The sequence below is a fragment of the Tenrec ecaudatus genome, chromosome 2, assembly GCF_050624435.1.
Source record: "Tenrec ecaudatus isolate mTenEca1 chromosome 2, mTenEca1.hap1, whole genome shotgun sequence".
Taxonomy (NCBI): domain Eukaryota; kingdom Metazoa; phylum Chordata; class Mammalia; order Afrosoricida; family Tenrecidae; genus Tenrec; species Tenrec ecaudatus.
In genome coordinates this window covers 194,140,926-194,165,247 of record NC_134531.1, presented here as the reverse complement: position 1 = coordinate 194,165,247, position 24,322 = coordinate 194,140,926, and the positions used below count along the sequence as shown (strand labels likewise).

General features: G+C 41.8%; 1 protein-coding gene across 1 annotated transcript in view; it reads right to left on the bottom strand.

Moving 5' to 3' along the window:
* The window catches only part of LOC142440258 (olfactory receptor 2Y1B-like), a 46,482-nt gene extending 22,160 nt beyond the window's left edge, over positions 1-24,322 (bottom strand). The window contains exons 1-2 of the mRNA XM_075542742.1: positions 24,277-24,322; positions 23,579-23,608 (exon numbers count right to left, since the gene is read on the bottom strand). Coding sequence (XP_075398857.1) covers positions 23,579-23,608; positions 24,277-24,322 — 76 coding nt within the window. The remainder of the gene's footprint in view (positions 1-23,578; positions 23,609-24,276) is intronic.

Genomic DNA, 24,322 nt, shown 5'->3' with positions numbered 1-24,322 from the left:
TCTCCTGTCTCATACGCTGATAAAGTTTATTGTGCCAACCTGGCTGATAAACACACATGAGGTTAATTGAAGTGCAAAGAGATAAATGGCTCAGTGAGCCTCACCTTTCTAGTTCTTGGGTCTCTTGCTTTGTGACAGTTGGACCAGAGTGCAGCTGCCTTAGCCAGTTCCCTGCTTCAGCTGGAAAGGCTCACTTCTTGCAAGACATCCCTAAGGAGAAGCCACATGGACCTACCCTGATGCAGCTCTGGGTGCTGGAGCTGCTATTAGGAGACCCCTGCCAGCGCTGAGATGCTTACACCTTCATTGACTCGGCTTTCCTTCTGCAGTCGGTGTCATAGTGTGTATTTTGTGAGAAGAGGACTTTGTGGATTGGTGTTGGACATGTGGGTTAATGGGTTAATGTTGGACTTGTGGGCTTGGGCAGCACTGGGTTGGGATGTTTTCTTGATGTGCACTTAACCTTTATATATATAAAACTCTCTCTAATACATGGGTTTCTATGGATTTGTTTCTCTAAAGGACCCAGACTAACACATCTGCTGATTGGGAAATGTGTTTTACCTGCCTTTAACCTTTCTTTGTGCTGGAGCGGTATATACAGAAACATGTCTCTACCTCTCTTTTCTAAGGCTACTAACATCTTCACTTCTCCCCTTGCCCTTCTCTGTCTAGAACCCCAGGTGGTGTGGTGGTGTAGTGGTCATGAGGTGGGCTACAATCCTCACGGTCAGCAGTCCGAAAGCACCAGTAGCTCCATGGGAGAAAGATTGGGCTTTATACTCCCCAGTTACAGTCTCAGAAACCCACAAGGGGTTTCTGCGTCACTATTGATTCAATGACAGCACGTTTGGTTTGGTTTTTCTCTGTCTAGCAAACACTGTCAATTGGTAAAATGAAAGAGGGCTTTCTTCTCTTCATTATTCTGTCTCCTTTTACCTCCCCTCTGTGATGTAGGCTCTGACCCCTCCAGGGCAGAAGAGGCATTGCAAGGCAAGGGAAGGGAAGTAGGATAACCCTCTCCTGAAAAGAATTGATGGATTATTGATTAAATCTGACCTTTGTTTTCATTTTCCTTCAAGAGTGCTCCACCACTGATGATCTGCACCCAATACTCTTTTGATGCAGAAAAGCCTTATAGTGTTCTTCCTCCTCAGTCCTTAGAAATATGTCCGTTCCCGGCAGATTCTCCTCTACAGAGGCCTGTGTCACCCTTCTAGGAGAGCCACTTAGAAAACTCCTTCAAATACCATTGTTATCTGATGTCTAGAAAACACCCAGGGAGGTCTGGATGTGCGTGGGCGCACAGTGAGCTGCTGACCACAAGGCCTGCAGTGAGAACCCACTAGAAGCTCCACGAGGGAAATATGAGGCTGTCTACTCCCATAAAAAATGTAAAGCCTTGGAAACTCCATGGGGAAGCTCTATCCTGTCTAACAGGGTCACTGAGTTGGAATTGCCTCGATGGCAGTAAGTTTTGTTTTGTTTTGCTTTTGTCCACTTTACCTGGGCAAATCCTTTGAGTTCAAGCCTATCACATTATAGCGACTCATATTTTCTCTTCCAATCCTCTCTATCCTCCAACTATGCACAAACTCAGATTCTGAAAGTGGTTGCATTAATGCTCTTCTCTGCCTTTGGGAAAATGAAATTCTCGGCACAAATCTTTTTTTAAAAAATGGTAATTATATTTACAGATTCTATTTCTCTACTTTCCCATCCTCTATAAGCTTGGGGTGAGTGAGGAAGTTCATAGTGGACACTTGAAATTCCTCCTCAACTGTCCTTGTGGCCCCTCTGCTACTGTAAGGTCCAGCATTACAACAGAGAGGGTCCTGAAGAGTGGCCATGCAATTGAGGGAAAATAGTAAGACTGACGAAACATGCAAGGTACTCACCTTTCTATGAAGCAGGAATGAGAAAAAGTGATGGTATTCTCTAGCATTCTTATACAGTCTTAGGGCTAGCAAGCCCTGGTGAGTACATACATAACACGGTGGGCAGATACTAGAGCTAAAATGGTGGTTTAATCTTGGATGTCCCTGAGCTCCCTCCAGGGGAGAATCTATGAGCAGTATCAGGAGGGATACTGCATTGGGGGCGGAGTATCAGGAGGGATACTGCATTGGGCTTGCATTGGGGGCGGAGACAACTGAACCTGATTGCTCTAACAGAAGATAGCCTCAAGGCACATAGTAAGCAGCCTTGGGCTTGTAAGAGTCATCTTAAAAGTAGCACTATTATTTGGGGGGGAGGTGTTTGTGAGGATGATTTTTAGTAAGGAGAATGTGACTGGGATTCATCTCCAACTCACAAAGGCTTTCCTCCACCAGAGGCTTGGCCTTCCAGACCCTTTATGATGAGCATAGAGAATATGTCTGCCTACACTCTCTTTCTGGTCCTGTTTCCCACATGCTACACCTTCCTAGAGTGGGTTGATCACATATGACTAAATTCCTGATGAAATGTAATTACAAATAATTCATGAACTACTCAAAGCTTCCAAAAAGCAGAAGAAAAGCCAGGACTAAGATTGAAGTCTTCTAATCATTCAAATCGTTGTGCTTCCTTTCTAGAAAGAACAAGTAAAGCCAAGCAATCATAAATTCCAAGATCTGAGAGGACCCTTGCTATGTTTTCTTCCCCTAAGATGTATCTTAGCCACACAGCCTGGATATCTAACACCATGTGTGAGATCAAAATCAACCAGTCAGAATCTGTCCACTGGAGTCTTCTTTTCCTAACAACAAGAGAACCTCTAGGCCTGAGACACTATCAGCTTTCCTTCCCTCTCTGACAAGTGCAAGAGAAGCTTAGAGACATTGAGAAGGTGGCCTTGGTTCCTTAATGCAACAGCACACATGAGGGAGAACTCACTCTGAGTGCTACTGACACAGCCTCCCCACACACCAGTTATATAAATAGGAAATCCCAATGGAGCTGCCAGTGCCGAAAGGATTGCATAATGAAATGGAGGCGGTGCGGGGTGAGGAAATTAGGAAAACTGGGCAAGAGAGTTCTATGTGACAAATAGAAGGTGTTAATAAATGAAACAAACTGCATAAAAGAAACTCCACAACTCTCGGGGCCTTAATCCCATGAAACTGGATTTCTCATTCTGATTTCAGTTCAATATATGAAGGGGTACCTAAAAAATGCTGGATTTTTTTCAAAGCTATGTAGTTAATTTTTTATATGACAATCTTATCATCTTCAAAATATTCTCCATTACACTTAATACATTTCTCAAATCTGGGATTCCATTCTTGGAAACGTTTCTCAAACTCCTCTGTTTGGATGGCTGACAGCACCTCCCACATTTTTTTCCTTCATCTTCTACATAGTCAAGTTGCTGTCCTTTTATGTCCCATGCTTCATTCAAGGAAACAAAACGAAGTCACACAGAGCCAGGTCAGGTGAGTCAGGTGTATGAAGCAATAAAGGCATACTCTTTTGTTGGTGTGAAGGGGGGAAAAATATGACACATTGCTGCATGAGCAAATGCATTGTCGTGGTGGTAAAACCAGTCCCCTGTCTGCCACAAGTCTGGCCTTTTTTGTTGCACACTGTTACACAATCTTATCAGAACCACTAAGTCAAGAAAGCTTGATTAACAATCTGATCTGGTGGAATGAACTCCAAATTCACTGAGACACTATCATTTTTCTTTCCCTCCTCTGACAAGTGTAAGGTACAGAAAGTTGATAGATGAAAGATTAAAAGAAAATGAGCATCATCTTGATTTTTTATTTCACTTGATGAACTTTTGGGGTTGAGGCAATGATGACATCTTCCACTGGCTTGATTGAGGTTTGCTTTGGGGGTTGTAAGAATAGCATTGTATCTCCTCACCTGTAATGACCTTGGGTGGAAAAGTCTGGGTCACTTTGGAGCTGTTCTTCAAAGCATGGCATGTTGTCTTTTAAAAAAAATCATTTTATTAGGGGCTCACAAAACTCTTATCATAATCCATACATGCATCAATTGTGTAAAGCACATCTGTACATTCATTGCCCTCATCAGTCTCAAACTATTTGCTCTCCACTTAAGCCCTTGGCATCGGGTCCTCATTTTTCCCCTCCCTTCCCATTCCCCCTCCCTCATGAGCCCTTGATAATTTATAAATTATTATTTTGTCATATCTTGCCCTGTCTGACCTCTCCCTTCACCCACTTTTCTGTTGTCTGTCCCCCAAGGAGGAGGTCACATGTAGATCCTTGTAATCGGTTCCCTCTTTCCAACCCACTCTCCCTCTACCCTCTGAGTATCGCCACTCATACCACTCACTGGTCCTGAAGGGATCATCTACCCTGGATTCCCTGTGTTTCCAGTTCCTATCTGTACCAGTGTACATCCTCTGGTCTATCCAGGCTTGCAAGGTAGAGTTATGACCAGGATAGTGGGTGGGGGGAGGAGTGGGAAGCATTTAGGAACAAGAGGAAAGTTGTATTTTTCATCGGTGCTACATCACCTTGACTGGCTTGTCTCCTCCCCTAGATCCCTCTGCAAGGAGATCTTCAGTGGTCTACAAATGGACTTTGGGTCTCCACTCTGCACTCCCGCCTTCATTCACTATGGTAATATTTTTTTGTTCTGATGATGACTTTTACCTGATCCCTTCGACACCACGTGCTCGCACAGGCTGGTGTGCTTCTTCCATGTGGGCTTTGTTGCTTCTGAGCTAGATGACCACTTGTTTACCTTCAAGCCTTTAAGACCCCAGATGCTATACCTTTTAATAGCCGGGCACCATCAGCTTTCTTCACCACATTTGCTTATTCATCCGCTTTGTCTCCAGCGGTTGTGTCCAGAGGGTGAGCACCATAGAATGCCAATTTAATAGAAGAAAGTATTCCTGCATTGTGGGAGTACTTAAGTGGAGGCCCAATGTCCTCCTACTATCTTAATACTAAACCTATAAATATAAGCACCTAGAGCTATTTCCACATCCTCATATATAAATATATTTGCATATGTACATATCTTTATCTTGACCTCTATAAATGCCCTTTGCCTTCCAGCTCTTTCCTCCATTTCCTTTGACTTTCCTCCTGTCCCACTACCATGCTCTGTCCCCACCTGGGTTTCAGCAACACCTCTTCATTACATTACCGTTGATCATGCCTTACCAGGCCAAACACACCCACCTCACAACCAATTTGCATCACTTGTTCCCTTGTCCCTGGGATTGTTAACACCACTTCCTTTCCCCCCACATCCCCCAACCCCATGGCCCCTCAGAACTGTTGGTCCCATTGTTTTCTCCTCCAGATTGTTCATCCAGCCTATCTTATTTAGACAGACCTGCAGGGATAATAACATGCACAAAAACAAGACAGAGCAAAACCAAGCAACAATATACAAAACAACAACAAACCACTGACAAAGAACAAAACAAAACACAACAAGAAAGAAAAGCTTGTAGTTAGTTCAAGGATCATTTGCTGGCCTTTAGGAGTGGTTTCCAATGCAGTCTGTTGGGGTACCACACCTTGGCCCCAAAGTCCACCTTCACCATTCCCTGGGGACCTTGCCACTCCATTTCCTTGCTGTTCCGCTGCACTCCCCCAGTGCTTTGCCTCCATATGGTGGGATCAGGTCGGGCGCAATTCCCACACTGTGTCTCTGGTGCTGTCCCCCACAGGTCCATGGGTCACTGAGGGGCAAAATGTCTCATAGTGGGGCTGGCCATGTGGTCCTCTCTGTGGACTGGCTGCTCTAATTGGGGTCATCTTCCTCAAGGCCTGCTGGGCCAGGATGTGCTCCACTCTCTCCTACTCCCCCTTCATCTGCTCCTGTGTGCTCTGATCAGATATGTCCCTCTCTGGGAGCTGCAGATTCAATGCCGTCCTTTGAAATAAATTCTTCTGGGGGGAGGGGAAGGCATCCACTCAGTAGTTGGGTCTGGGGCCAGCCCCGCAGACCTCTCCACTGGTTCCCTACTCCACGCTGGAATGATGCATTCACACACTGGGGCACTGGGTTGAAGTCTGGTCCCTCTTTCCCTGTGGAGATATAAACAATACCCTCCCCCTTGGGTGGGTTAGCGCCCCGTACCCCGCTACCTATTTCTTCCTTATTTTCAACATTTTTTTCCTTTACTCCTCCCCAGTTGTCTACCATGTGCATCCCTGCATTTAATCTGGTCCCTGCCATACTAAACCGTCTTCGCACCAAGAATGTTTGTATACAGAAGCTTTTTCCCTATGCCTCTTTTGCATTCTTTTTTTAAATTCTTACCTCAGCGGATTCACATACTTGTCCTTTTGTGCCTGACTTACTCCGCTTAGCATGATTTCCTCCAGATCTTCCCATGCCGCAATGTGCTTCATACATTCATCACTGCTTTTTAGCGAGGCATAGTACTCCATTGTATGTATATACCACAGTTTTTTAAACCAATCGTCAGTTGATGGAAATTTGGGTTGCTTCCAACTCCTTGCAATTGTGAACTGTGTCGCAATGAACATTGGCACACAGATGTCTGGTATTGGTTTGTTTCTTGCCTCTTCTGGGTATATGCCCAGTAGGGGGATTGCTGGGTCATATGGTAATTCTATTTCCATCTGTTTTAGATATCACCAGATTGATTTCCATAGTGGTCGTACAGACTTACAAGTCCACCAGTAGTGGATGAGAGTTCCTGTCTCCCTACAGCCCCTCCAACACTTGTTGCTTTCTGATTTTTTGAATTGGGCTACCTTTGAGGTTGTTAGGTGATACCTCATTGGTGTTTTAATTTGCATTTCTCTTCTAGCTAAAGATCGGGAGCATTTTCTCATATATTTGCTGGCCATTTGGATTTCTGCCCCTGTGAAACTTCTTTTCAAGTCCTTAACCCACTCTCAAGTAGGTAATTAGTTTTTTTCTTTTTGAAAGCTAACAGAGTATTGTTGATTTCAGTAATAAGGCCTTTGTCTGATGTGTCATTGCTAAAGATGTTTTCCTAGTCCGTGAACTCTCTTATTACTCTCTTGGTGAATTCTTTCAATGTAGACATGTGTTTTATCTTCAGTATATATCATTTGTCAATTTGTGCCTCCTCTGTGTTTGTGTCCTTCCCTATTTCTGATAGCCTATGTATTCCCTGTGTCAAAGTTCTCAATTTGTTCCCAATTCCCTCATTGATGGCCCTAATAGTTTGGGGTTTAACTTCAAGGTCTGTGAGCCACCTTGAGTTTATTCTTCTGCATGGAGTGAGATAAGGGTCTTGCTTCATTTTTCTGCAGGTAGGTATCCATTTTTCCCAGCGCTACTTGTTAAAGAGGGCATCTGCTTCCCATTGGATATATTTTGGGCCTTCTCAAAGATCAGTTGTCTGTATGCTGATGATTTTATTTCTGGGGTGTCAGTTCTTTTCCATTCGTCTGCATATCTGTCGTTGTACCAATACTGTGCGGTTTTGACTACTGTGACTGTATAATATGTGCTAAGGTCAGGTAAAGCAAGCCCTCCAACTGTGTCCTTCTTGAGGAGTTCTGCTAATTCTGGGCGTCTCCCCTCTCCATATGAAGTTGGTAATCAGTTTTTCCATTTCTTTGAAGAAAGATGAGGGTAATTGTATCAGGATTGCATTAAACTTACATAGTGCCATTGCCAGAACTGATATCTTGACATCTTGAGTCTTCCAATCCACAAGCATGGAACATTCTTCCATTTGTTGAGGTCGCTCTTGGTTTCTTGTAATGGTGTTCTGTAGTTTTCCCCATGTAGATCTTTTGTTCTTTTAGTGAGACATATCCCCAGATATTTGAATTTGGCTATTGTGAAGGGAACCACCTTTTTTATCTCCTTTTCTGTGGTCTTATCCAATGTGTATAACAGTCCAATGGTCTTCTGTTTGTTGATTTTGTATCCTGCTACTCTGCCAAACACCTTTATTGCTTCCAGGACTCCTTTGTGGAAATTTTGGGATTTTCCATATATAAAATCATGTCATCTGCAAATAACGATAGTTTCACCTCTTCCTTCCCCAGACGAATACTTTTGATGTCTTCTCTTTGCCTTATGCTGTTGGCTAAAACCTCCAGCATGATATTAAATAAGAGTGGGGGCAAGGGGCATCCTTGTCTGGTCCCCTTTTTCAGTGGGATTGTGTTAGTCTTTTCTCCATTGACTACCACTTTGGCTGTTGGTTTTTCATATATAGCTTGTATTGTCTTGAGGAACTTTCCTTCCATTCCTATCTTCGCTAGTGTCTTAAACAGGAATTGGTGTTGGATGTTGTTGAATGCTTTTTCTGCATCTATGGATATTATCATGTGGTTCTTATAGTTTTTCATGTCAAAGTGGCGAATGATACTAATGGTCTTTCATATGTGGAACTATCCCTGCATACCTGATATGTATCCCACTTGGTCGTGGTGAATTATTTATTTTATATACTTTTGTATTCTGTTAAGGATTTTTGCATTGATATTCATTAGGAATATTGGTCTGTAGTTCTCTATTCTTGTGGGATCCTTGCCCGGTTTTGGTATCAGAGTTATACTGGCTTCATAGAAGGAGTTCAGGAGTTTGCCATCTTTTTATATGTTCTTGAAGAGTTTGTGTAGGATTGGTGTTAGTTCTTCACTAAATGCTTGGTAGAATTTTCGAGTGAAGCCATCTCTCCGGGGAGGCGGGGGTGGGGGGGTTGTTGGTAATCCCTTGATAACCTTTTCTATTTCTTCTATTGCTATGGGTTTGTTGAGATTCTTGATGTCCACCGAGGATAGTCTAGGGAGGGATTGTTTTTCCAGGAATTTGTCCATGTCTTCCAAATTGCTGAATTCATTGGAGTACAATCCTTCATAGTACTGTGTAACTATCCTTTTGATTTCAGTAGGGTCTGTTGTAATGACCCCTCTTTCATCCCTTATTCTTGCTATTGAAATTTGTTCCCTTCTTTCTTTGGTTAGGTTTGTCAATGGTCTATCGATTCTATTTGTTCTTTCAAAGAACCAACTTTTAGCAGTATTATTTTTTCCATAGTTTTCTTATTTTCCCTCTCCTGAATCTCAGCCCTGATTTTTATAATAACTTTTCTTTTGCTATTAGTAGGATTGTCCTGCTGACTCTGCTCTAGTTTTTGTAAATTTTGTGCCAGCATATCAATCATGAGTCTCTTCCTTTCTCAGGTGTGCATGTATTGCTATGAAACTTCCTCTTATAACTGCCTTTGCTGTGTCCCATAAGTTTGGGTACATCGTGCGCTCATTCTCATTGGTTTCTAGAAATTTCCTAATTTCATCTCTGATCTGTACCAGTATGCACTCCTTTTGCATTAGAGAGTTACTCATCCTCCAATTGTTTGCTCTTGTTTTCTTTGTCTTCGTTTTGTTGAATTCCAGCCTTAAGGCACAGTGGTCAGATAGAGAGGTCTGTATTATTTCAATGTACTTAAATTTATGGAGATTCACCTTATGCCCCTGCATGTGGTCTATCTTCGAATATGTGCCATATGGATTTGAAAAGAAAGTGAAGTTTTTTGTATTTGAATGAAATGCTCTGTAAATATCTATCAGGTCAAATTGTCTAATTGTGGTGTTTAGATCTATAGCCCCCTTGTTGAGTTTCTTTCCCTGTGATCTATCTTTCCCAGAGAGTGGTGTGTTGAAGTCGCCCACTATAATTGTTGAGGCTGTGCTTTCATTTTTAATATTTTGGAGTGTTTGGTTGACATATTCAGCGGGGTTCTCAGGGAATATATGTTTACAATGCTTAGTGGTTCTTTGTCTACCATTCCCTTCAGCATTATAGAGTGTCCCTCCTTATCTCTTTTTATGGTTTTCACTTTGAGGTCAATTTTATCCTTAGTTGTATGCGCCCCTAATAAAACGTTTAAAATTTTAAAAAATTTTATCTGAGATTAGGATTGGAACCCATGCTTTTATTGTATTGCTGTTTACTGGATATGACTTTCTCTAGCCTTTGATTCTCAGCCTATTTTATCTTTTCAGATGTGTCTCCTGTAGGCAGCAGATTGATGGGTTGTGTTTGCTTAGCCAGTCTGTTAGTCTCAGTCTTTTAATGCCTGAGCTCAGGCCATTGATATTCAAGGTTATTATCTCCATCTGTGGACTCTGTGATGTCATCTTATACCTTTTGTGTTGGGAGTTTTCCTACTTTCCTTTCTCATTATTGTGTTTTGCATGTGTGTGTGTGTTTGTATCATTCTTGGATTCTTTCCATCCTTAAGCCAATGCTATCTTGGGGTCTGTTTTCTCTTTGTTGCCCTCTAGGTGAGATTGTTCTACGTGGTGGTCTCTTATTTATGCTTGGTGAGTGTTGTTCTTCTGCCCATACTGGGTCGGCAAAGATCTTTTTTAGGGCTGGGTTACTTCTAACATATTCTTTGGATTTTTCCTTGTCTGGGAAGACTCTTACTTCTCCATCTATCTTGATCAATAATTTGGCTGGGTAGAGTATTCTTGTGTTTGTGTTGTTTTCCTTCTAAAAGAACGCAACACAGTCATCAGCCCCAACGATGTCAAAAAAACAGGAGAAACAAAAGGCAATGGCAGATGTCCTGAAAATAACAACAAACATAGAAGAAGTAGACATTGAGTTGCCACAGAAAGAAATTTTCAGAATGCTGCTTGGAGTCATACAGGCTATGAGGGAAACAATACAGAAAAAGGATGAAATGATAGACGAGATAAAGGCCATACACCAAAGGGAAATACAGGAGCTTAGGGAGGAGATAACAAAAACCAGTAGCAGAAACACAGACCTTGAGAATCGGTTGGAGGAATCAGAGAACCGCATCAGTGATGTGGAGGACAGCCAAGCAGACTTTAACAAATGGGAACAAAAATCTAATAAGATCATCAGAGAAGCTGAAGAAAACATAAGAGCTATGTCTGATGCTATGAAGTGGAACAACATTAAAATTATTGGCTTACCGGAGGAAGACACAACAAAGAAGTCATCTGCAACAATAGTGAGAGAATTCTTGGAGGAAAACTTCCCCAACTTAATGAATGAAAACCAGGCAACCATTCAGGAGGCTTAAAGAACACCAACCCAAGAAGAAGTCACCAAGGCAAATAATAGTTAAACTATCCAACGTTGAGGAAAAGGAGAAAATCATGAGAGCAACTAGGGAAAAACAAGCAATCACATATAAAGGTTCCCAAATAAGAATATGCTCAGGCCTATCAGCAGAAACTAGGAAGAAGAGGAGAGAGTGGAGTAACATATTCCAAAAATTTAAGCAAAACAACACGTGGCATGTTTTCACTCGACTCTTTTTTTTTTCCTGGTCAGTCAGAACCTGAGGCACAAATTTCCCAGTGATCTTTCTCATTCCTAAATTATCTGTTAAAATGTAATGAACCAAGTTCCAAGATAGCTCTGATAATTTCCCTGTCTTTTCAAAGGTCTGTTGTGAGTCTTCAAGCACAAGTGCAAAATTTTGTCAACATTTCTGTCCGTTCAGGAAGTTGACAGAAGTCCAGAATAAGATTTGTCATCAATTGACATTTCACCCTTTTTGAAAGGAGAAAACCACACATACATTTGAGTTTTTCCCATAACACTGTCCTTGTAAGCTGTGTTCAATATCACAACCATTTCTGTGGCATTTTTCCCAAGCAGGAAACAAATTTCACAGCTGCACGCTGTTCTGTTAAATCAGCCACCAAAAAAAAAAATGAGGTTTGAACAAAATTGCTTTTATGAAAAAATTCACTGTGATCAGAGAAATTTCCCGGGCCATGCCATTGGGTGCACTAACTCAGAGCAAGTTATTTGAATTCTCCTCCCTTGCATAGGGAGGGGAATTCAAACTACAAAAGCTCCATCCAGCGGAGTTTCCCCTCCCCACCCCATTTCTCTTGGATACCCCTCATAGGTCAGTGAAGACTTTCTTCTATCCTTCCACTCATGACCCAGAGTCCTTCCTTGTCATCACTCTTCTCATTCGTAGGTTCTCTTTAATCTATTGACAGGTGAGAAGTAGAGTAAGCACCAGTCCTGTAAGAATTGATAAATCAGATCTGGAAGTAGCTCACATCACTTCTGCCCACATCTCTTCAGACAAACTCAGACATATGCCCATATGCAATTTTCCAGCACTGGGAAATGTAGTCTGTGTCCTAAGAGGAGAGCACAGTCCTTGGTGCACACTCTTAGTCTGTGACACTAAACATAATAATAATAGGAAATAGTCAAACCTGAGGCAAAGCTGGAAAGTGGGTAATTGCATAAGGGTGCAATTATTTTGGTGCCAAATATATTCAGGAGGATTTACCAGTATGCTTGGTTTGAGAAGGTACAAAGGCAAAGAAACACAAAACCAAAGTAGACTGTATCATATCCATGTGGGCTGTTTCTATTCCTCTGGTGGAGTTGGTGTACACGTTGGTGTTCCAGCAATAAATACACCCAGAATCGGGGATATAAGGTATATGGGCAGGATGGGGAAACCACCAATGGATGGTGGATTTCACTGGGCCTATCAATAGTGGGAGGCCTGAAAGCACAGAGGAGGGAGAATCTACCAGAACTGAAAGAAAGCTGCAGGAGATGAATACTTGGCAAGAACAGAGACTTTGTTTGGAGGGGCACAGCAAGTGTAAAGTGAATCCTGACATCTTTTCATCCAAATTCAGTCACTTGCTGGTCTTCTCACTGATTGAAACCAACTGGAAGACAGAAAGCAGGGGATCTCATGTAAACAGTCCATACATCAGTGTTAGAGTTTAAATTATGAGCACCCTGATTGGCAAAAGACAAATGATGGCTGTAGCAGCCCTAATGTGGGGATCCATTTGTAGGGTGCCCACATGAATCAAACCTTCATTGACTGCTTTTTGATCATTAATCAAGGATATGGATCATCTTGCCCTCAGGCCAATGCCTTAGAGAGTAGATTGCCTCTACCTCTCTCCCGCCAGCCCACAGAGGGTCAGTCTCTCTCTTAAGGGCTTGCCTAGATGTGATGGAGCTCACCATACTGTGTATGGTACAGGTGGTCACATGGTTATGAGTCATGTTTTATCAAGCTTGCCCTGACTGCCTTGGTTAGAAGCCCTGGAAAAATCTTGTAAGCCCTTCTATCTAACAGCGTACGTGTCCCAATCTTGGTCCCACCTGTACTTGTGCTTCCCACCTATAATTGTGATGTGCTAATCTGCCACTAATCATGTTTTTATGATCGTTTACTTTGCCTTCCAATGCCCTATTTATCTTGCTTCCCCACTGTGAGTTCACGGACACCATTTTAACCTTGTGTTGATCTACTGGCCTCCCTCATCTGGATGATATGTCTGTGTCTTTGTCTTCTTTAAGATTTAATAAATTATATTTGATATGGGCTCTCTTTTGTACCCTAAAACACAGGTCAGTCTCGTATGGCATAAAACAGTGTGGAGAAAAGAAGAGAGTAGTTATAAAGGGCTAGAGAATTGGGTTGGGAAATCTACTGGGGAGATAGGGAACCAAAAAGTTGTGTTCTCAGCCTTTTTTTCCAGAGAGCATTCAACCCATGGGCTCTGAAATTTTCAAATAGCTTCAGTTATCTATTGGCCATTAACAAATAGATTTCTTAAAATTTTTACTTGCAAATATGAGAGGGAAAAGGATAAAGCAAGAAGGTCTGTGAATTAAGAATTTCCAGAAATATTGTTCAACATGATTTTACCTATAAATAGCCACAAAGGTCACATCATATACAAATTTATATAATGACTATAATTGGTTTAAATATTTCATAAACAAAGGGTTATTGTGTCTGTTTCATTATAACTAGGCTTTGAGATATTTATAATTTGTAAGTATTAATAATATTGATTAGCCTGAGGAAGATGGAGCAATTGATACAAATAAATTAAGCCTCACATTGTGGGGCTCAGCAAAAAGGAAAATTGTAAAAGAACTAGCTCATTTTACAGGAGAAGAGCCTTAAGAGGCAATACCATGTAGTTGTTAAGAGTACCAACAGGTAAGCAAGCCATCGGCAATAGCAGCTGTGATTATGGATGGCCAACTACTTTGAAGGTGTCTTCAGTTTTGAATGGTCCAGAACAGACTAGGAACTCCTGCACAAGGGGATCTGATTTGGGAAGGAATATTCCATCTGTGCCTCACCATCTTGCTCCCAGACTGGGGGATGGGTGATTCCTCTGACAGGCCACTCAGTGGAAGACTGGTATTTGCACCAGCACAGCGATTGACACAAAGCTCTATATTTGAACACACCAGCTGAGCCGCACTGCCATAAAGATACACAGCCTTGAAACTCTCCAGGACTGTTCTATGCAATCCTATAGTCAGGCTATGAGTTGGACTCTGATGGAAAGCTAAAAGAAGAAAAATAGAAATAAAATTCCTTTGATTCCAAGTATGATTATATTTTCCATTCACCCTATTAAAAATAGACAGCAATGAGGTATTAATATGAAAAAAATTGACAATAAATTAAGATGACTGTCACTAGCCTCTCGAAATGGTTCTCCACTAATAGAAAATTTGAAGAGTTCCTTCATTTCCATTGTGACATAGAATTCCATGGCATAAAATATCATTGTAGAATCTTTTTTTTCCCGAGGAACTACTGTGTTGTCTCAATTATTTTCCTACTTCAAATAATGCAAATGATTATACAGAAAATGTAATTATACTTAGCCCGTATTCCTGTGTACAGCAATGTTTCTAAACCTTTTATCACTGAATAGAATTCTTGAGTCATAGGGAATGAGGATCCCTGGCATTAAAAGATATTGCCAAATTGTTCTTTACTAGCTTGTCTTGTTTCTATCTTTATAAAAATCTTTAAATGTCTGGTATTCAGAGGGATATGAAATTATATTCCACTGTCATTTTAATTTGAATTTCATGAGGTCATTCACCTTTTCAATTCACCTTTATTGACTTCCATTTTCTTCTAGAGTTATCTAGTCACGTATATTTTTATTTTTTATGAAGGCATTTGTACTTTACCAAAAAATATTGTGTAATGTATGTTATAGTGTGTTTGTGGTGCACATTGAACATCTCTCCTAACAGGCTTGGTGGGACTTGATCAAGGGCAATGTAACCAAAAGGAATTACTAAAACCAGAATGAAAGTTGAACATTATAGTGGGACACAAGAAGAAAGCAAAAGGACATAGAAGAAAGAACTAGGAGGCAAATGGGCATTTATAGAGGTCTAAATACAGGCATGTACATATGTAAGTAGATTTATATATGACTATGGGAAAATAAAGCTATGTACAAATATTTATAGGTTTAGTAGTAAGGTAGCAAATGGACATTGGGCCTCTACAGAAGTAAGAAAACTTTGTTCTATTAACCTGGCATTCCATGATGCTCACCTTCCCTACACAATCGCTGAAGATAAAGTGGGTACATAAGCATATGTGGTGAAGACAGCTGATGGTGCCTGGCTATCAAAAGATATGGCATCTGGGGTCTTAAAGACTTGAAGATAAACAAGCAGCCATCTAGCTGGGAAACAACCAAGCCTACATGGAAGAAGCACACCAGCCTGTATGGTCATGAGGTGTCGATGGGATCAGGTATCAGGCATCAAAAGACCCAGAACAAAAATTTATATCGATGAGAATGAGGGGGAGGGTGGAGTGGAGATCCAAAACCCATCTGTAGACAATTGGACATCTGATTACAGAAGGGTCACAAGGTAGACATGAGCCAGTCAAGGTTCAGTAAAGCACCAATGAAACATATAACTTTCCCCTACTTCTTTAATGCTTCCCCCACCCCCACCCCTATCATGACCCCAATTCTACCTTATAAATCCAGCTAGACCAAAGCATGTATGCTGGTACAGATAAGAGCTTGAAACACAGGGAATCCAGGACAGATAAACCCCTCAGGAACAACAATGAAAGTATCAATACCACGAGGGTATAGGGAAGTTATGGAGAGAAAGGAGGAACCCATCACAGTGGTGGACATATAAACACACACACACCCAGAGGAACAAACAACACAAAAAATTAAGTGAAGGGAGACAGCATATGATGTAAGATATGAAAATGATAATAATTTATCAAGGGTTAATGAGGGAGGTGAGGTGGGAGATGGAAGGGAAAATGAGGAGCTGATAGCAGGGGCTCAAGTAGAAAGAAAATGCTTTGAAAATAATGATGCCAACAAACGTACAAATGTGCCTGACACAATGGATGTGTGTATCAATTGTAATAAGAGCCCCCAGTAAAATGATTTTTTAAAAATTTTCAGCATTGGTTTCTTACTTTGTCTCGTAACATTTTATACATGACTATTATTGATATTTAAGAAAAAACTTTTTTTTATCTGTTGGTTTTTTAACTAAAAATTTCTTGCTTGGGTGTCTTATTTGTTCCAGTGCTTTTTTATTAAAAAAAAAAAAGATGTGTTATCTCTTGGGTAACACATATAAAGATGCAATGATCTGAAAATCAGGGCAGTGTAATCTTCTCATTTCCTTATTACTTCTATTATTGATGAAACACTTAAAACCTCCATTAACATGTTGACTAAACAAGGAGAAATCTTAATCACCACGATTATGATATTTTTAACAGGTTCTTTTGTCTCATCAGTATAATGGCTATTGTTAAATTCCAGCAGTTCAGTTCTGACTCATAGTGACTGTGCACTACAGAATGAAACACTGCCTGAATCTGAGCATCCCCACAATTGTTGAATTTGAGACCCTTGTTTCAGCCACTGTGTCAAGTCATATCCTTGAGGAGATACCTCTTGTTCACCGACCTTCTATTTGTCAAAGCATCATGTCCTTCTCTAGGTCTCTCTTGAGAATAAATCCAAAGCGCGCAGTACGTGTTTCCCTATCCTTGCTTCTCAGTAGCATTCTGGTGGCACTTCTTCCAAGCCAGTGTAGTTTGTTTTTCTCGCAGTCCATGGTACTTTCAATATCCTTCAACAACATCATAATCCAAATATATCAATTTTGCTCAAGTCTTCCTTTTTTTGAAAATCATTTTATTAGGGGCTCATACAACTCTTATCACAATCCATACATACATCGATTGTGTAAAGCATATCTGTACATTCATTGCCCTCATCATTCTCAAAACATTTACTCTCCACTGAAGCCCCTGGCATCAGGTCCTCACACTTTCCCCTCCCTCCCCGCTCCCCCTCCCCCCTCCCTCATGAACCCTTAAAAATTTATAAATTATTATTTTGTCATATCTTGTCCTGTCCGAATTCTCCCTTCACCCACTTTTCTATTGTCCATCCCCCATGGAGGAGGTCACATGTAGATCCTTGTAATCAGTTCCCCCTTGCCAACCCACCCTCCCTCCACCCTCCCAGTATTGCCACTCTCACCACTGGTCCTGAAGGGATCATCCGCCCTGGATTCCCTGTGTTTCTGGTTCCTATCGGTATCCACATTCTCTAGTCTAGCCAGACTTGCAAGTTAGAATTGGGATCATGATAGTGGGGGTGGGGGGTGGTGGGGGGGGGGACGGGCGGGAGGAAGTATTTAGGAACTAGAGGAAAGTTGTATTTTTCATTGTTGCTACATCGCACCCTCTCTGTCTTGTCTCCTCCCCGAGACCCCTCTGCAAGGGATCTCCAGTGGTCTACAAATGGGCTTTGAGTCTCCACTCCATACTCCCCGGGTCATTCACTATGGTAAGATTTTTTTGTTCTGATGATGCCTTATAACCTGATCCCTTCAACACCACGTGCTCGCACAGGCTGGTGTGCTTCTTCCATGTGGGCTTTGTTGCTTCTGAGCTAGATGACCACTTGTTTACCTTCAAGCCTTTAAGACCCCAGATGCTATATCTTTTGATAGCCGGGTACCATCAGCTTTCCTCACCACATTTGCTTATGTACCCACTTTGTCTTCAGTGGTTGTGTCGGGAAGGTGAGCATCATAGAATGCCAATTTAATAGAAGAAAGTATTCTTGCATTGAGGGAGTACTTGAGTGGAAGCCCAATGTTCTTCTGCTACCTTAATACTAAACCTATAAATATATGCACATAGATATATTTCCCCATCCTCATATATAAATATATTTGCATATATACGTATCTTTATCCAGACCTCTATAAATGCCCTTTGCCTCCCAGCTCTTTCCTCTATTTCCTTTTACTTTCCCCCTGTAACAAAGAGGAATTGCTGAAACTCTGGTGGGGACTGAGCATGATAGTGAGATAAGAAGTCTTCCTTTTTTATTGTCCAAAATTTCACATGAATTTGAGGTGACTGAAAACACCATGGCTTGGAAGGGCCAAACCTTAGTCGTCAAAGTGACATCCTTGTTCTTTGACACTTTAAAGAGGCCTTGTGCACAGATTTGTCCAATGTAGTATGTTATTTTATTTCTTCACTATCATTTCTATGAAGTGTTTATTTTGGAATGCAAGCAAAATGAAATGATTGACAACTCCCATATTTTCTTCATCTAATATGATGTTTGGGGAAAAGATTAGGCTTTCTGCTCCCCTAAAAAGCGGTGATCTAGGAAACTCAGAGGCAGTTCTACTCTGTGCTATAGGCACTGTGAGTCAGAATCAACTCTATGGCAGGGAAATGAGTATGAGTATCATAAATTTGTTTATTGGTCTAGTTATGAGGACTTTGGATTTCTCTACAGTGAGTTACAATCCACATTTATTTTCATCAGCAAGTGCTTCAACTTCCCTTCACTTTTAGCTCAACTTCAAGTGTGTGTCAGCAGCGTGTTAAAGGTTGCTAATAAGTCTTCCTCCAATCCAGATGCTTATCTGTCCAGCTTCTCAGATTCTTTGCTCAACATACAGATTGAATAAGTGTGATGAAAGGATGCAACCCTGATGGACATCTTTCCTGGTTTTAAACCATGCAATATCCCCTTACTCTGTTGGAATGAAGGCCTCTTGGTCAATGTACAGGTCCACATAATAAAGTGGTGTGGATTCCTCATTCTTCTCAAAATGGTATTAATAGTTTGGTATGATCCTCATAGACTAATATTTTTACATAATTAATAAAAGACAGCTTCATGGTATTCTCTGTTTTCAGCCAAGATCCATCTGATATCAGCAATCATATCCCTTGTGCCGTACTCTATTCTGAATCTGGCTTGATTTTCTAGCAACCCATTGTCAATGCAGTACTGCAACTTTAAAAAAATTATCTTCAGCAAAATTTCACATGCATATGGTATAATGATACTGTTCAATAATTTTGGCTTTCTGTTGGATCACCTGTCTTTGGAATGGGCACAAATATGGATCTTTTCCAGTCTGTTGGCCGGCCAGAGAGCTTTCTTCCAAGTTTCTTGGAATGCACAAGTGAGTGCTCTCAAGGCTTCATCAACTTGTGGAAACATTTTAACTGACATTCCATCAACTCCTGGAGCTGCATTTATTGCTAATGCCTTCACTGTAGCTGGGATTTTTTTTCTTCCATACCATTGGTTCTTGTCAATGTATTACTTTTGAAATGGTTGAAAATTGCCTGGTTCCTTTTGGTACAATGACTCTGTGTATTCCTTCCATCTTCCTTTGATGCACCATGTACAGTTCATTATTTAGCACAAAATCTCCTTCAATATTGTACCTTGAGTCTTGAATTTTAACTTCAAGTCATTCAGCTCAAGACATGCTGAGCATGTACCTTTTTGGTTTTCAAACTATGGGGTCTTTGAACATTTCATTTTAATGCTTTGTTTCCTTGAGCCGCACTTTTAAATTATCTGCTCAATTCTTTGACTTTATCCTTTCTTCCATTAGCTTTAGCATATGCAGAATTTGGTAAAAATCTTACAAGTAACCTTTTGCTGACAGTAACCCCACAATAGCGGGAGCAGTGCATCAGAGGGAATGCTCAGAAACTCAGTCTGGACTCAAAAGAAGGCGTGGCACAATGGTGGCATGAAAGTTATCATTACTGGTAGCAGATGGACCTTGGCTGGAAAAAGGGAAATACCAGAAAGATGGTTACTTGGGTTTTCTTGACTATGGGAAGATATTCGAGTTTGTGATCATCATGAACTTGAAAGAGAAGAATGGAAACTCCAGAACACTTCGTTGGTCTCATACGAATCAAGAGGCAGCCATTTGTACAGAAAATAGGATGCTGCATTGCTTAAAATCAGGAAAAAATGTGTGTCGGGGTTGTAGTCTTTCACCATGCTTATTCAGTCTGTATACTGACCCAATAATCAGAGAAGCTGGACTGTAGGAAGCATTCAGCATCTGCATTGGAGGCAGGCTTTCTATATGAACCTGGGATATCCCATGACGCAAGCTTGCTGCTGCAAGTGAGGAGCACTGGCTGGTCAAGATCAATGGCTGCAGCTCAATGTAAATAAACACACCACAGTGACATCTGGACCGATAGACGACATCATAAAGTACAGAAGGAAAGTGAAGTTGTCAGCCTTTTCATTTTGTTTGGATGCACAATCAGTGCTTCATAGAAGCAGCAGTCAAGACACCAAATGATGTATTTTATTGGGCAAATCTACTGCACCGCCTAAAGATTAAATATGTCACTTTGATAACTAAAGTGAGACACAAACCATAGTATTTACAGCTCCCTCATATGCAAATGAAAGTTGGATGATTAATCATTGAAACCAGGGAACAATTGTTGCATTTGAATTTTGATAATTGGGAAGAGAACCCAAAGGGTCATGGATTGCCAGAAGAACAAAGAGATCTGTAGTCTTGAAAGAACTACAGTCAGACTGCTCCTCGGATGTAAACATGATGAGACTTTGTCTCGCATTCTTTGTTATCAAGAGGGATCCGTTAGTCCCTGGAAAGGATATTATGCTTGGCAATAGGTCAGCGAAAAAGGGAGACCTTCAACAAAATGGATTGACGGAGTGGCTAGTAAAATGGACTCACACATAACTATAGTAGTGAGGACAGCACCGGACCACACAGTGTTTCCTTCTGCAGGACGTAGGGCCACTAGGGGTCTGAGGACACGCCACAGCACCTAGCAATAACAACCACAAAGAAACAGTCAGAATCCTGCGTGCTGGGCTTACCAGTCAGGTGAAGATAGTGAGACCCCCAAGACTATGGCCCTGACCTTTCCGGTCTGGAACTGGACTCACCGCTGTATTAGAACAGCCAACCATTTAAATAAAAAGTGCAGCATTGACCCAGGAACAAAGATCCGTGGGCTAGAAAAGGAGGAGGGAAGCCAACAGGCAATGCGGGGAAGGAATGAGAGCAGTAACATGGAGGGATCGCTATGCAGCGGAGTAATCAGAATGTGTAGACGTGTTGAAAGCTCCGCTCTGTAAACCTTCACTTCATTCACAAATAAAAGGGTTTTGGGGTGTGTTTCTTTTTTTTAAATTATTTATTTAACTGCTGGGAGAATGAGACCTCCTACCCCATGTCCTCAGAAACTATCGCTTTATCGAAATGCAACTGCAGTCTTTCTCGTTATTCCTAATATTCGTGGGGGGGATTCTTTTCATAAATAGTATAGACACTTTAATATGTAGATGTGGTTACTTGAATGTGCTCCTTTTCAATGAGTTCATAGATTTTTTTTAAAAAATGAACACGGGCGAAATGAATTTACACCAAAAGAAAGTAAACCAGACCGGGTGTGTTTGGAGAAAAGGGAGAAGAATGAACCGGAGGGAGAAAGTAAGAATCTCTGGAAGAGAGCTGTGGAAGAGAGCGACTGTAGCCCCACGTGTCTGCCATCCAGGGGTACCAGATGGACTTGAGCCTGGGAACAAACTGGCTAAGAGAGTCCAATCAGACTAGCTACTCCAAGGTAACTTTGTCAAGATCCCCAGGTGTGAAAACATACGTTTCTGGTCTTCCGTTTCTGAAACTCCGCTTTCTTGACTGACAGACAAGAGAGCAAACATTTCAACCCAAACCCTCAGCGAAAAACCTCAGTGCTTGACAATTCACGTAGCTGCCAGTGGAGGGCACCCCTGCCTAATGAAAACCAAATGCAGCTCAGAAAGCAAATTGCACGACCCCCCCCTCCTCCCCGCCCCAACTCCTCCAACCCCACATATTTTCCAGTATCTCCGCTTTGAGCTTATATTACTTCTATCATCAGAAAAAGAATTTCTTTGAAAAATAAGATCTTTATTCTATAACTTTCTGCTTAATGGTCCCAAAAATTATACCATTTGTCATATGGGGGACACATTAATTATTAAATTATCTCAGTTGAAGGACTAGGTCCTTCATGGTACTAGTGCTTGAATCCCTCCACAGCTGTGAAATCCTTCATAATAAAATTGAGGGATGCTTTCAGTATAAAACTGAAAAAGTTTTCAGAGGAAATTTAAAAAAAGGGCCCGCAGCCACTAAGCCAAGGACCATTTCTACCTAAATTATAGAACTAGTCTCCTACATATGCCCACCCCTGGGTATTGATGAGAAAGTGCTTAAATTTTCTTATTTTCAAAATATTTCTTCAAACATTCCATTTTGGTGATATGAAACCTCTACCATCTCAATGACAAAACACACTGTCCGAATGTTTCTGTCATTATGACAGCTTAACTTGAGCCACTTAAAACCATCACTTTCTTTGGCTGATGATTTGTGAGCCAGAGATTTCAGAGGGGCCATGCTGGGCGGCTGTTGCGTGGGTCTCGTGCAGTCCCAGGCAGCTGCTTGCAGGGGCTGCAACTCTCTCGGGCTCCCCAGAACTGGAGATCAAGCGCTGGCAGATGAAGCTGGCTGTTGGCTGCTGCGCTCCAGCAAGGTAGACTTTGGTAGTCTGCCTTCTTGCATGAAGCTATGACAACCTGCAACTGTGGGATATAAAAAGACTTTTCTCCAGCTTTGTCTCCCCCAAAGCTATGCCAAACCTAAGAGGCTGTTTGCCAGTATGTGGTGGGAGGTCAGATGCTTAGAGATGTTCGCCCTGAAGGCATTCAGCCATCCAGAGCAATCAGACTCCTGTCTGGTCCACTATAGGTGGGGCCCCATTGATAGGATAGTGATTGTTTCCCTGGAGAGCTTAGAACAGGTCAACCCTGCTCAGTGACATCCAAAGTTAGGCTACTGAATCTAGGATCCGCCCATCTTGTCATATGCATACCCCCAATCCCTCCCCTTCCTATTGCCTGTATTTACCCCTGAGATTTACTCCTCTGGTTACTGTATTACCTGTAGTACAACCCCTTCTGGTGCCATATGTATTTACCTGTAATCAGGGGCTTGTATGCCCCCGAAGATATATAAGCCTTGGTTAGAAAGAAATCACTCTCGGTTTCCTGCCATTCCCACCTCCCACATCCCCACGTGGACCACCAAGAGGGGCTGAGGTGAGCATGCCATCCTGAAATGCATCTGACTCCTTCATTTTCCTTTCTCTCTTATCTCTCTTATTCTCTATGACTTGACTGTAATCTTTACATATGATAGCTGTACAATTGTGCCTGCCGTGTCTGTGATAATTTGTTAGGGGCTGACACGAAACTACAAACATGGGTGTTTTGGCAAGTGAGATATAAGTTGCTTCCCCTTTTAGGACATAGCCTTCAGGGGCGCACAGTCTCAGCCTCTCTGCATGACTCCGTGTGGGGCCTACGCAGCTGTCTCCACTGTGGTGTGCTTATTTATTGCTTTCCTCAGGGAGGGAATTAAGGACTTTAGGTGAAGCCCCATCACTGCTCACCTGCCTCACTTGGGATCTTGAGCATTTTTCCTAAACAGAAATTTTTAAAAATAAGCAAAATTTCCAGGTGGAATTTTTTTTTTTTGCCACACTACGCAATGATGCCTATGTTTGGCTGAAGAAGTTTATACCAAGAAATTAGTTCACACCATTGCAGAAGCGGTTAAGTCCAGTCTGGTTCAAGGCTATGGGTCGGATGTTAGTCTGAAGGATTAGCTATTTGAGTAGCTTCCAGGGCTCACAAACCAGAAATCAGGAAGCAGGCTGACCCACAGGTTGGTAGAGGAAGAATGGATGAATCCAGGTCAGCAAGTCAGGCTTGTGGCCAATGAATCTAGGATCAGCAGGCAACATGGCAGGTAGGGTCAACAGACAATATGTTGGACTATTGGCTCAAATCCACAGAACCAGGGATTGATGCAACAGATGCAGAATCCACACCAGCATGAAGAGGGCAAGCCTTCCCATGGAGTCTCCTTAAGTAGGTCACACCCCTGGGGAAACCTTTCTTTCAATTGCAGCTGGACAGTGATCTGAGAGAGGGGGCCGCTCTCCTCCCTCATCCTCTCACAACTGCTTTGATGCTCACAACAGATTCCAACAGTTGGTTACAGTATTATATGAGATGCCACCATGAGGAAGGTCTCTACTGCCAGCCACTGAGAATTCTAGCCCAGCCAAGTTGACACAAAACATACCTGCCTCTTTATCCATTCTCAAGGAAGACTGGCCCTTAATATCCAT